Source organism: Coregonus lavaretus (assembly GCF_964263955.1).
Source record: "Coregonus lavaretus genome assembly, contig: HAP1_SCAFFOLD_5614, whole genome shotgun sequence".
NCBI classification, from domain to species: Eukaryota; Metazoa; Chordata; class Actinopteri; order Salmoniformes; family Salmonidae; genus Coregonus; species Coregonus lavaretus.
Window position 1 is genome coordinate 1,556 of NW_028159807.1, and position 13,445 is coordinate 15,000.

At 46.5% G+C, this 13,445-nt stretch overlaps 1 protein-coding gene across 1 annotated transcript in view; it reads right to left on the bottom strand.

Moving 5' to 3' along the window:
• Positions 1 to 684: 684 nt before the first annotated feature.
• The window catches only part of LOC311122422 (proteasome adapter and scaffold protein ECM29-like), a gene marked incomplete at its 3' end in the record, with an annotated part of 20,582 nt that continues 7,821 nt past the window's right edge, over positions 685 to 13,445 (bottom strand). The window contains exons 7-20 of the mRNA XM_084196778.1: positions 10,395 to 10,534; positions 10,055 to 10,133; positions 9,686 to 9,805; positions 9,129 to 9,214; positions 6,771 to 6,846; positions 6,589 to 6,638; positions 5,871 to 5,937; positions 5,392 to 5,514; positions 4,652 to 4,755; positions 2,303 to 2,426; positions 2,091 to 2,171; positions 1,635 to 1,863; positions 1,183 to 1,274; positions 685 to 819 (exon numbers count right to left, since the gene is read on the bottom strand). Of these exons, the coding sequence (XP_084052904.1) occupies positions 685 to 819; positions 1,183 to 1,274; positions 1,635 to 1,863; positions 2,091 to 2,171; positions 2,303 to 2,426; positions 4,652 to 4,755; positions 5,392 to 5,514; positions 5,871 to 5,937; positions 6,589 to 6,638; positions 6,771 to 6,846; positions 9,129 to 9,214; positions 9,686 to 9,805; positions 10,055 to 10,133; positions 10,395 to 10,534 (1,506 nt within the window). The remainder of the gene's footprint in view (positions 820 to 1,182; positions 1,275 to 1,634; positions 1,864 to 2,090; positions 2,172 to 2,302; positions 2,427 to 4,651; positions 4,756 to 5,391; positions 5,515 to 5,870; positions 5,938 to 6,588; positions 6,639 to 6,770; positions 6,847 to 9,128; positions 9,215 to 9,685; positions 9,806 to 10,054; positions 10,134 to 10,394; positions 10,535 to 13,445) is intronic.

The window sequence follows — 13,445 nt, forward strand, 5'->3', positions numbered from 1 at the left end:
TCTGGTACCAGTCTGTTTAGCTATCAGTCCACTCCTTGGTCTAGTCTGGTACCAGTCTGTTTAGCTATCAGTCCACTCCTTGGTCTAGTCTGGTACCAGTCTGTCTAGCTATCAGTCCACTCCTTGGTCCAGTCTGGTACCAGTCTGTCTAGCTATCAGTCCACTCCTTGGTCCAGTCTGGTACCAGTCTGTTTTAGCTATCATCTAGTCTGGTACCAGTCTGTTCAGCTATCATCTAGTCTGGTACCAATCTATTTAGCCATCAGTCCCTCCTTGCCACTCCTGTCATGCTAAACATCTTTGGCATATGAAACGGAGAACAAGGAGTGGAATGGTAGCTAAACAGATGTGAGTGTTTATACGTGTGTTTGAGATAACCCTGAAGACTTGGTAAGGTCACTAATGAATAACAGACCTAGACTAACATAAATGTGTCTTTAGTGATCTAGGTAAAATAATAATAAATAATATGCCATTTAGCAGACGCTTTTATCCAAAGCGACTTACAGTCATGCGTGCATACATTTTTTTTGTGTATGGGTGGTCCCGGGGATCGAACCCACTACCTTGGCGTTACAAGCGCCGTGCTCTACCAGCTGAGCTACAGAGGACCACTAGGTGAAGGCGGGAGGCTACATACATGCGTATCTTTAGTGATCTAGGTGAAGGCGGGAGGCTACATACGTGCGTATCTTTAGTGATCTTGATGAGTGTCTGAACGGCAGTCTTCAGCTCGTTTCCTGACATGGTGGACACCACCACAGCATACAGCTGAGCTGCTAGCTCCCTTAGGTCCTCCTTGTTGGTGTTCATTAGACTCTGCGGAAGGGGGGGGAAATGTAGCATTAGCATCGATTTAGCGTTAGCATAGCATGAAGCATACCAATGTATCCTTTGCAGAAGCAGCGTCAATTAGCGTTAGCATAGCACGCAGCATACCAATGTATATTTTAGAGTAGTAGCATTGACCAGCGTTAGCATCGAGTAGCATTAGCATTGATTAGCATTGGCCTAGCATGTAGCGTGCCAAGGACCTGTTTCTGAGTAGTATATTACATAGCATCGATTAGCATACCAATTAAATATTTTACAGAAGTAGCATCAATTAGCATTAGCATATAGCATACCAAGGTATCTTTTACAGTAGTAGCGTCAATTATCATAGCACGCAGCATGATTTACCTTGATCCAGTCGATCTTGTCGATAAACCTGGGGGCCAGGTTGTGAGGACAGACAGACACCACCTCCAGAAGACAGTACATCACAGGGACTCCTATCCAAAGAAAATCTGAATGATGTATTTTTTATTTTTTTTACGTCATTTAGCAGACGCTCTTATCCAGAGCGACTTACAGGAGCAATTAGGGTTAAGTGCCTTGCTCAAGGGCACATCGACAGATATTTCACCTAGTCGGCTCGGGGATTAGAACCAGCGACCTTTCGGTTACTGGCACAACGCTCTTAACCACTAAGCTACCTGCCGCCCTGGCCTGGAATCCAAACTGATATGCTCACTTCACAATATCAACAATCGGTGAAACGGACGGAGCATCCCATTTTGCATTCCAGGCCAGTAAACACATGAGTATTTAGGAGCCAAGGAGACAAGGGGAGGAGGCATCACACCACTCACCTCCTACAGCAGACAGCAGCTGCTGCAGTAGGTCGATGTAGACCTGTACAGGGTTGACCTCCGCCCCCTTGGTTCCAGCGGAGGACGGCGGGGTCAGGGGTTCGTTGGAGAGGAGGGTGTGTACGTAGCGTCCGATGGCAGGCGCGTCGTCCTGCATGTCCGCCAGGCTCTTAGAGACGGCCGTGGCCCCGGCACTGTGGGCCAGACACATCCGCAGGTACAGCACGATCTGGGGGACAGGAACAGGGGTTAGAAAGGAAGTGATGTCTATAAAACAGGAAGTGTGGCAAGGAGAAAAGGTAAATAAGTCCCATCGTTTGTTTGTGTTTTGTTTATTTTTTTTCCCATACTTTAATTTCCTCTTCAAATCTTTTGGGGTTTTGCCGGTCATAAACGGCCTGATGTGCATACACCTGTATTTAGTTGAAGTTGTTTTGCCGGACATTTGTGCCTTACCTCGCCAAATGCAGAAGGGTTGAAGGGTAGAGTGTACGTCCCCACGACGTACTTAGCTGGAGTCTTCATCCTCTGAGCAGCCTAAAGGACAGACCAGGGCAGATCAACAGGGCTGGAAAGACATACCGCCTGACACCTGTACTTCCATACTAACAAGAGAGCTAATTATGTAATGGCAGGGGATGGATTTGGGATAAGGGTTATGCTCTCACCTTCTCCTGGATGTAGGCCACCATGTCAGGGAAGGAGGGCATGGGTTTACAGCCCACTTTCTCTGACTTCTTAGCAGGCAGAGCCCTCAGGACACGCTGGGCCTCACTGCACACCTCTTCTCTCCTATAATAACACACCATAGAGACACTATGAGGTCAGGACACTGGGTCTCTCTCCTATAATAACACACCATAGAGACACTATGAGGTCAGGACACTCTGGGTCTCTCTCCTATAATAACACACCATAGAGACACTATGAGGTCAGGACACTGGGTCTCTCTCCTATAATAACACACCGTAGAGACACTATGAGGTCAGGACACTGGGTCTCTCTCCTATAATAACACACCATAGAGACACTATGAGGTCAGGACACTGGGTCTCTCTCCTATAATAACACACCATAGAGACACTATGAGGTCAGGACACTGGATCTCTCTCCTATAATAACACACCATAGAGACACTATGAGGTCAGGACACTGGGTCTCTCTCCTATAATAACACACCATAGAGACACTATGAGGTCAGGACACTGGGTCTCTCTCCTATAATAACACACCATAGAGATACTATGAGGTCAGGACACTGGGTCTCTCTCCTATAATAACACACCATAGAGACACTATGAGGTCAGGACACTGGGTCTCTCTCCTATAATAACACACCGTAGAGACACTATGAGGTCAGGACACTGGGTCTCTCTCCTATAATAACACACCATAGAGACACTATGAGGTCAGGACACTGGGTCTCTCTCCTATAATAACACACCATAGAGACACTATGAGGTCAGGACACTGGATCTCTCTCCTATAATAACACACCATAGAGACACTATGAGGTCAGGACACTGGGTCTCTCTCCTATAATAACACACCATAGAGACACTATGAGGTCAGGACACTGGGTCTCTCTCCTATAATAACACACCATAGAGATACTATGAGGTCAGGACACTGGGTCTCTCTCCTATAATAACACACCATAGAGACACTATGAGGTCAGGACACTGGGTCTCTCTCCTATAATAACACACCATAGAGATACTATGAGGTCAGGACACTGGGTCTCTCTTCTATAATAACACACCATAGAGACACTATGAGGTCAGGACACTGGGTCTCTCTCCTATAATAACACACCATAGAGATACTATGAGGTCAGGACACTGGGTCTCTCTCCTATAATAACACACCATAGAGACACTATGAGGTCAGGACACTGGGTCTCTCTCCTATAATAACACACCATAGAGACACTATGAGGTCAGGACACTGGGTCTCTCTCCTATAATAACACACCATAGAGACACTATGAGGTCAGGACACTGGGTCTCTCTCCTATAATAACACACCATAGAGACACTATGAGGTCAGGACACTGGGTCTCTCTCCTATAATAACACACCATACAGACACTATGAGGTCAGGACACTGGGTCTCTCTCCTATAATAACACACCATACAGACACTATGAGGTCAGGACACTCTGGGTCTCTCTCCTATAATAACACACCATAGAGACACTATGAGGTCAGGACACTCTGGGTCTCTCTCCTATAATAACACACCATAGAGACACTATGAGGTCAGGACACTGGGTCTCTCTCCTATAATAACACACCATAGAGACACTATGAGGTCAGGACACTCTGGGTCTCTCTCCTATAATAACACACCATAGAGATACTATGAGGTCAGGACACTGGGTCTCTCTCCTATAATAACACACCACAGAGACACTATGAGGTCAGGACACTCTGGGTCTCTCTCCTATAATAACACACCATAGAGATACTATGAGGTCAGGACACTCTGGGTCTCTCTCCTATAATAACACACCATATAGACACTATGAGGTCAGGACACTGGGTCTCTCTCCTATAATAACACACCATAGAGATACTATGAGGTCAGGACACTGGGTCTCTCTCCTATAATAACACACCATAGAGATACTATGAGGTCAGGACACTGGGTCTCTCTCCTATAATAACACACCACAGAGACACTATGAGGTCAGGACACTGGGTCTCTCTCCTATAATAACACACCATAGAGACACTACTTCTACTTAATAACACCACACCTCCTCTGTCCTGCAACAACACACAAACAACCCAAAAAAAGTAATATAAATCGTATTAAAAGTATACAAGATTCAATAACACATTGATAAATATCATAGGAGCTATCCTACCATTGTGTGAGTATTATACCTGTTAGGTGGATGGGATATATTCACTGTATGGCAGCATGATCATACATAGTGGATGTAGGTGGTGTGTAGTGCTGAGACTTACATGTTTTATATTCAGTGTGTGGTGTGTAGTGTTGAGACTTACGGGTCCCCGGCAGCCAATAGGAGCAAGTATCTGGAGGGCACATGATCAGGAGCGAATACCGTGCTGGCGTACTTCATTGCCACCTGACGCACCTGTACCTCAGGCTGACCAATCACAACACAGAAGAACACAATACTCAGAGCTTTGGCTGACCAATCAGAAAGCAATATTCCAACGTAATCATCTAGATTCTTCAGCAACACCAATATTCAGACAATCATATTCTGGAATACATTGACAACAGTATTCCCTACAACGACGACAAAATATTATGATTCAAGCATATCCCATATATTCTTGGTAGATTAAAATCAGACAATTTCTACATGTTATTTCATAGTAGAACTCATAGCTGGTAGAACTATTAATTATTAATACTTCATATATAATCGTAGAGAGATCATAGGACAGGGGTCGGCAACAGGCGGCCCGCTGTGATTTATTTTGGCCCCCCAAAGGAAGAAAAATAAGACAGAAAATCAGCTGAAAATGTGTTTAGTTTAGGAAATCTGTTCCCAAGTATTCCCATGACTAAAAATAAATAAAAAAAGAGATATGTGCTCGTGTCTCAATGTAAATCAAGGTAAGAAAATATTGTTATTTCCAAATACTTTTAGGGCTTAGCTGTGGTCAATTTGCAGTTTACAAATTATGTTTCCCGGGCCCCCCGACCAAAAATCGTCTCGCGGCTGAATCTAGTTGCCTACCCCTGTCATAGGAGAAATCATATCTAGTGTTACCTTCCCCATGTAAGCTGCCACCAGAGCTTCCATCAGGTTGAGTAGCGCCCCCTGTAGGTTAGCGTAGGCTCCCACCATCATCGACAGAGCCTCCTGGATGGCTAGACGCACGTCAGGCTCCTCCTAAACACAGACAAGGTCAGATGGGAGGGAGGGGGGGGTTGGAATATATGAACATGTTGCTGCCATCAACCTTGAATTATGCTTTGTGTCTTGTCTAAATATATACATGATGTACAGGGCATTCAGAAAGTATTCATACACCTTGAGTTTTTCCACATTTTGTTACGTTACAGCCTTACTCTAAAATGGATTAAATTGTTTTTTTTCCCCCTCATCAATCTACACACAATACCCCATAATGCCAAAGCAAAAAAAAGGTTAAGAAAATATTGCTAATTTATAAAAAAATAATACAAAACTGAAATATCGGTAAACAGTGTATTCAAATAGCATTGTCTTGATGCAGCAACACCTACCTTGCACATGGCCTCAAAGAACTGCTGGACCAGCGCTATGTCTTTGGTGAAGAGTTGGGGCATCCGGCTAGGAGGAGAGAGAAACATCACCTCACTATCACATAAACTCATCATAATATTAAGACAAGAGTTGGGGCATCTGGCTAGGAGGAGAGAGAAACATCACCTCACTATCACATAAACTCATCATAATATTAAGACAAGAGTTGGGGCATCTGGCTAGGAGGAGGAGGAGAGAGAAACATCACCTCACTATCACATAAACTCATCATAATATCAAGACAGATGATCGTTGTTAAAGCTCCAATATGTAGCTTTTTGGGCAACGCCACCAAATTCACATAGAAACGTGTTATAGATCTGTCATTGTCATTAAAAAGCAACGAGAACAAGCGGTAGATATTTTCTATATGCGCTATTTCTATACTTATCGTTCTTAAGTTTCGTTTCTGCGTCTTTTACTTTAGGTTTTGTACACCAGCTTCAAAACAGCTGAAAATACAATATTTTAGGTTATGGGAAATATATTTCACAGTGGTTTAGATGGTACAATGATTCTCTACACTACACTTGCTTATTTTGTCACACAAACTGAAATTAGACAAAAACTATTAGAATTTTTGCAACCATGAAATGGCGGAGTGATTTCGGCATGGTGCATTATTTTTTTTTTTTTTACATACGGTAAAAATCAGTCTATTTAAAAATGTATGACTACCTGGACAGTTTCCCCACAGCGGAGTAGGCCATACACATCAACTTGGGATCCTGCAAACCAAACCAAACACAACAAAACACATCCCATCACCATCTACACCAGGAGCATGCAAAGCATCCACCGTTGAAAGGAAATGTGTAATTGATGAAACGAGATTAAAACCATTGATTGATTGGGTTTACCTCCTTGTACTCATTGATGAGCTTGGTGAGTCCATTCAGCAGCATCAGACCCAGTGGCTTGTTGGTGTCAGGGCATCTGTCAGAGAGGAGAGACACGTCTCAACATGTTAGAAAATTCTAGGAGTGGCTTTGGTTAGTGTTGGGCTGGAACAAAAGCCTGCACTGACACGCCTTTGATGACCCCTTCAAATTAGGTTTTGTTGTTTTTTTGTTATTGAAGTGTTTAGTTCTAACGGATCTAGGACCAGCTCATAGTGGCCATCTCTCTTTGTGTAACCGTGAACTGAGAAGACTAACTGACTTGTAAATCGCTTTCACCATGTATGCCTCCTGTACCTCAGTTGGTCGAGCATGACGCTAGCAACGCCAGGGTTGTGGGTTCGATTCCCACGGGGGGCCAGTATGAAAAATGTATGCACTCACTAACTTTAAGTCGCTCTGGATAAGAACGTCTGCTAAAATGACTAAAATGTAAAAGAATGTGATAGTGGACAAACTGATGAAGGACCAGCTCTTAGTGGCCATCTCTCTCTGTGTACGGTTTGACTGAGATTACTGATTCCAAGTCAGTTTCAGTTCTTACATCTGGCAGATGTGGTGGATAAACTGATGTAGGACCAGCTCTTAGGCTGCGTTTACACAGGCAGCCCAATTATGATCTTTTTTTACACTACTTGGTCTTTTGACCAATCAGATCAGCTCTTTTGCCAATGATTGGGCAAAAGATCAGAATTGGGCTGCCTTAGTAAACTATATATATATATATACACACACATTCACACACAGCAGTATGTGGACACCCCTTCAAATTAGTGGTTTCTATTTCAGCCACACTGGTTGCTGACAGGTGTATAAAATCAAGTACACCGCCATGCAATCTCCATAGACAAACATTGGCAGTAGAATGGCCTTACTGAAGAGCTCAGTGACTTTCAAAGTGGCACCGTCATAGGATGCCACCTTTCCAACAAGTCAGTTTGTCAATGTTCTGCCCTGCTAGAGCCCCGATCAACTGTAAGGGCTGTTAATGTGAAGTGGAAACATCTAGGAGCAACAACAGCTCAGCCGTGAAGTGGTAGACCACACAAGCTCACAGAACGGGACCGCAGAGTGCTGAAGCCCGTAAAAAATTGTCTGTCCTCGGTTGCAACACTCACTACTGAGTTTCAAACTGCCTCTGGAAGCAACGTCAGCACAAGAACTGTTCGTCAGGAGCTCATGAAATGGGTTTCCATGGCCGAGCAGCCGCACACAAGCCTAAGATCACCATGCACAATGCCAAAGCGTAAAGCTCACCGCCATTGGTCTCTGGAGCAGTAGAAAAGCGTTCTCTCTGGAGTGATGAATCATGCTTCACCATCTGGCAGTCCAACGGACGAATATGGGTTTGGCGGATGCCAGGAGAACGCAACCCGCCCCAATGCATAGTGCCAACTGTAAAGTTTGGTGGAGGAAGAATAATGCTCCGGGGCTGTTTTTCATGGTTCGGGCTAGGCCCCTTAGTTCCAGTGAAGGAAAATCTTAACACTACAGTATACAATGACATTCTAGACGATTCTGTGCTTCCAACTTTGGGGCAACAGTTTGGGGAAGGCCCTTTCCTGTTTCAGCATGACAATGCCCCTGTGCACAAAGCGAGGTCCATACAGAAATGGTTTGTCGAGATCGGTGTGGAAGAACTTGACCGGCCTGCAAAGAGCCCTGACCTCAACCCCATCGAACACCTTTGGGATGAATTGGAACGCCGACTGCAAGCCAGGCCTAATCGCCCAACATCAGTGCCTGACCTCACTAATGCTCTTGTGGCTGAATGGAAGCAAGTCCCCTCAGCAATGTTCCAACATCTAGTGGAAAGCATTCCCAGAAGAGTGGAGGCTGTTATAGCAGCAAAGGGGGAAACAACTCCATATTAATGCCCATGATTTTGGAATGAGATGTTCGATGAGCAGGTGTCCACAGACTTTTGGTCATGTAGTGTAGCTGTCTCTTTTAGGAAGGGTTGGTTGAAACTGACTTGGGACCAGTACTTATCCCCTACAGATGTGTTGGGCACTGTTGGACAAACTGATCTAGGACCATTTCTTAGTGACTGTCTTTATGAGGATGGGTTGACTGAAACTGATTTGGAATCAGTACTTACACATCGCAGATAGCTATCCACTTCGTCACAAAACTGATCTAGGACCAGCGCTTAGTAGCAACCTCTCTCTGTGTAAGATTTGACTGAGAAGACAAACTGACTAGAGATCAGTAATACTACAGTACTTACCATAGTGGATAAACTGATCTAGGACCAGCTCTTAGTGGCTGTCTCTATGTGTAAGGGTTGGATGAAATTGACTTGGGACCAGTACTTACACCTGACAGATGTGGTGGACAAACTGAAGGGTAAGAGAGAGCAACTTGTTGTTGGTGTTGGCTCCAAACAGACCGTCATACACCACCTGGAGAGAGGAGAGAGGAGAGGATAGGGGAGCGAGAGGAGGAGAGGAGAGGGGAGAGGGGAAGGGGTAGGAGAAGGTATGGGAGAGGGGAGGAGAAGGTAGGGGAGAGGAGATGAGGAGAGAGGAGGGGGTAGGGGAGGAGAGGGTTGGGGAGGAGAGAGGAGAGGAGGAGAGGGTTGGGGAGGGGAGAGGAGGAGGAGAGGAGAGGAGAGGAGAGGTTATGGGAGAGGGGAGGAGAAGGTAGGGGAGAGGAGACGGGAGAGGAGAGGAGGAGAGGAGAGGGTTGGGGAGGAGATAGGAGAGGAGAGGAGGATAGAAGGAAGGAGTAGAAGAGAAACAGGAAAAAGACAGGTGATGAAGGTTTCCTTGAGGGAAAGACAGTGGAAGGACATTCACAAAGATTTGCATGAACACACATTTCCAGGACGTTAGCTTTTCCTGAACTAGAACACACACTCACTACAGCAGTACCTGTATGTTAGCTGGGAAGCACTCAGCGGCGAGGCGAGAGCGTAAGAGGTGAGGTAGGATCTTCATCTTGACTCTGGTGCTGACCGGCTCGTGCTTCAGCTCCCGCTTCAGACTGGCCCCCTATGACATGACGTGACATAACATGACATAGCAGGACATAGCAGGACATTAGTTGGCCACAGCATGTGTGATATTGTTCACACATACAACCAATCAAGACGATGCGGCGACCATGCCGGAGAGATCTCGGCCTCCATTCATCAACGCCATTTCGTGTTGGAAGCCATTTGAACTCATTCAATTGGGCTGATCAATTCAAGACCAAGTTTGATTGAGTTCAGAAGGTTTGAGGTGGGAATCTTTACACACCTTAGTTTTGAGGGGGATGTCTCCCAGGTAGACCTTGTACATCTTGTTGACGATCAGGGGGTTGTTCCAGTCAATAATACTGCAAAAATAAACCCAACATGACATCACAACAACAACAACACATTACATCATATCACAAAACAACCAACTCTTGGAACCCAGAACCAACTCTTGGAATCCAGAACCAACTCTTGGAATCCAGAACCAACTCTTGGAACACAGAACCAAATCTCGGAACCCAGAACCAAATCCTGTAGCATGTTGTAAATGGACTAATGAGATGCCCCCCTACTGCACCATCCCCATCCCATAATAGTAGAACAGTCCCATAGATACGTACCTCTGCTTGCTCTTGAGCTCCAGGTCTGCGGCCGTGGCAACGCCGTGTCTGGTGTCGCTAGAGGCAACCACCAGGTGTATGACCGTCTCCACCTCCGGGACCTGCTCTGCCTCGATGAACTTCACGATGCCTAGCTTACACTGGGGGAGACACATCATAAAGTTACCCTGGGGGAGACACATCATAAAGTTACACTGGGGGAGACGCATCATAAAGTTTCCCTGGGGGAGACGCATCATAAAGTTACCCTGGGGGAGACACATCATAAAGTTACCCTGGGGGAGACACATCATAAAGTTACCCTGGGGGAGACACATCATAAAGTTAGCCTGGGGGAGACACATCATAAAGTTAGCCTGGGGGAGACACATCATAAAGTTACCCTGGGGGAGACACATCATAAAGTTACCCTGGGGGAGACACATCATAAAGTTACCCTGGGGGAGACACATCATAAAGTTACCCTGGGGGAGACACATCATAAAGTTACCCTGGGGGAGACACATCATAAAGTTACCCTGGGGGAGACGCATCATAAAGTTACCCTGGGGGAGACACATCATAAAGTTACCCTGGGGGAGACGCATCATAAAGTTACCCTGGGGGAGACGCATCATAAAGTTACCCTGGGGGAGACGCATCATAAAGTTACCCTGGGGGAGACACATCATAAAGTTACCCTGGGGGAGACGCATCATAAAGTTACCCTGGGGGAGACACATCATAAAGTTACCCTGGGGGAGACGCATCATAAAGTTACCCTGGGGGAGACACATCATAAAGTTACCCTGGGGGAGACACATCATAAAGTTACCCTGGGGGAGACACATCATAAAGTTACCCTGGGGGAGACGCATCATAAAGTTACCCTGGGGGAGACACATCATAAAGTTACCCTGGGGGAGACACATCATAAAGTTACCCTGGGGGAGACACATCATAAAGTTACCCTGGGGGAGACGCATCATAAAGTTACCCTGGGGGAGACACATCATAAAGTTACCCTGGGGGAGACACATCATAAAGTTACCCTGGGGGAGACGCATCATAAAGTTACCCTGGGGGAGACGCATCATAAAGTTACCCTGGGGGAGACACATCATAAAGTTACCCTGGGGGAGACACATCATAAAGTTACCCTGGGGGAGACACATCATAAAGTTACCCTGGGGGAGACACATCAGGAAGCACCAGTGATTCGGCTAATAAAAAAGTGGTCAGATGACGCAGATGCTAAGCTACAAGACTGTTTTGCTAGCACAGACTGGAACATGTTCCGGGATTCTTCAGACAGCATTGAGGAGTACACCACATCAGTCACTGGATTCATCAATAAGTGCATCGATGATGTCGTCCCCACAGTGACCGTACGTACATACCCCAACCAGAAGCCATGGATTACAGGAAACATCCGCACTGAGCTAAAGGGTAGAGCTGCCGCTTTCAAGGAACGGGACTCTAACCCGGACGCTTATAAGAAATCCCGCTATGACCTCCGACGAACCATCAAACAGGCAAAGAGTCAATACAGGTCTAAGATTGAATCATACTACACTGGCTCTGACGCTCGTCGGATGTGGCAGGGCTTGAAAACTATTACAGACTACAAAGGGAAGCACAGCCGCGAGCTGCCCAGTGACACAAGCCTACCAGACGAGCTAAACCACTTCTATGCTCGCTTCGAGGCAAGCAACACTGAAGCATGCATGAGAGCACCAGCTGTTCCGGACGACTATGTGATCACGCTCTCCGTAGCCGATGTGAGTAAGACTTTTAAGCAGGTCAACATTCACAAGGCCGCAGGGCCAGACGGATTACCAGGACGTGTACTCCGAGCATGTGCTGACCAACTGGCAAGTGTCTTCACTGACATTTTCAACATGTCCCTGACTGAGTCTGTAATACCAACATGTTTCAAGCAGACCACCATAGTCCCTGTGCCCAAGAACTCTAAGATAACCTGCCTAAATGACTACCGACCCGTAGCACTGACGTCTGTAGCCATGAAGTGCTTTGAAAGACTGGTCATGGCTCACATCAACAGCATAATCCCAGAAACCCTAGACCCACTCCAATTTGCATACCGCCCCAACAGATCCACAGATGATGCAATCTCTATCGCACTCCACACTGCCCTTTCCCACCTGGACAAGAGGAACACCTACGTGAGAATGCTATTCATTGACTACAGCTCAGCATTCAACACCATAGTGCCCTCTAAGCTCATCACTAAGCTAAGGATCCTGGGACTAAACACCTCCCTCTGCAACTGGATCCTGGACTTCCTGACGGGCCGCCCTCAGGTGGTAAGGGTAGGTAACAACACATCTGCCACACTGATCCTCAACACGGGGGCCCCTCAGGGGTGCGTGCTCAGTCCCCTCCTGTACTCTCTGTTCACCCATGACTGCATGGCCAGGCACGACTCCAACACCATCATTAAGTTTGCCGACGACACAACAGTGGTAGGCCTGATCACCGACAACGATGAGACAGCCTATAGGGAGGAGGTCAGAGATCTGGCCGTGTGGTGCCAGGACAACAACCTCTCCCTCAACGTGACCAAGACAAAGGAGATGATTGTGGACTACAGGAAAAAAAAGAGGACTGAGCACGCCCCCACTCTCATCGACGGGGCTGTAGTGGAACAGGTTGAGAGCTTCAAGTTCCTTGGTGTCCACATCACCAACGAACTATCATGGTCCAAACACACCAAGACAGTCGTGAAGAGGGCACGACAAAGCCTATTCCCCCTCAGGAGACTAAAAAGATTTGGCATGGGTCCTCAGATCCTCAAAAAATTCTACAGCTGCACCATCGAGAGCATCCTGACTGGTTGCATCACCGCCTGGTATGGCAACTGCTTGGCCTCTGACCGCAAGGCACTACAGAGGGTAGTGCGTACGGCCCAGTACATCACTGGGGCAAAGCTCCCTGCCATCCAGGACCTCTATACCAGGCGGTGTCAGAGGAAGGCCCTCAAAATTGTCAAAGACTCCAGCCACCCTAGTCATAGACTGTTCTCTCTGCTACCGCACGGCAAGCGGTACC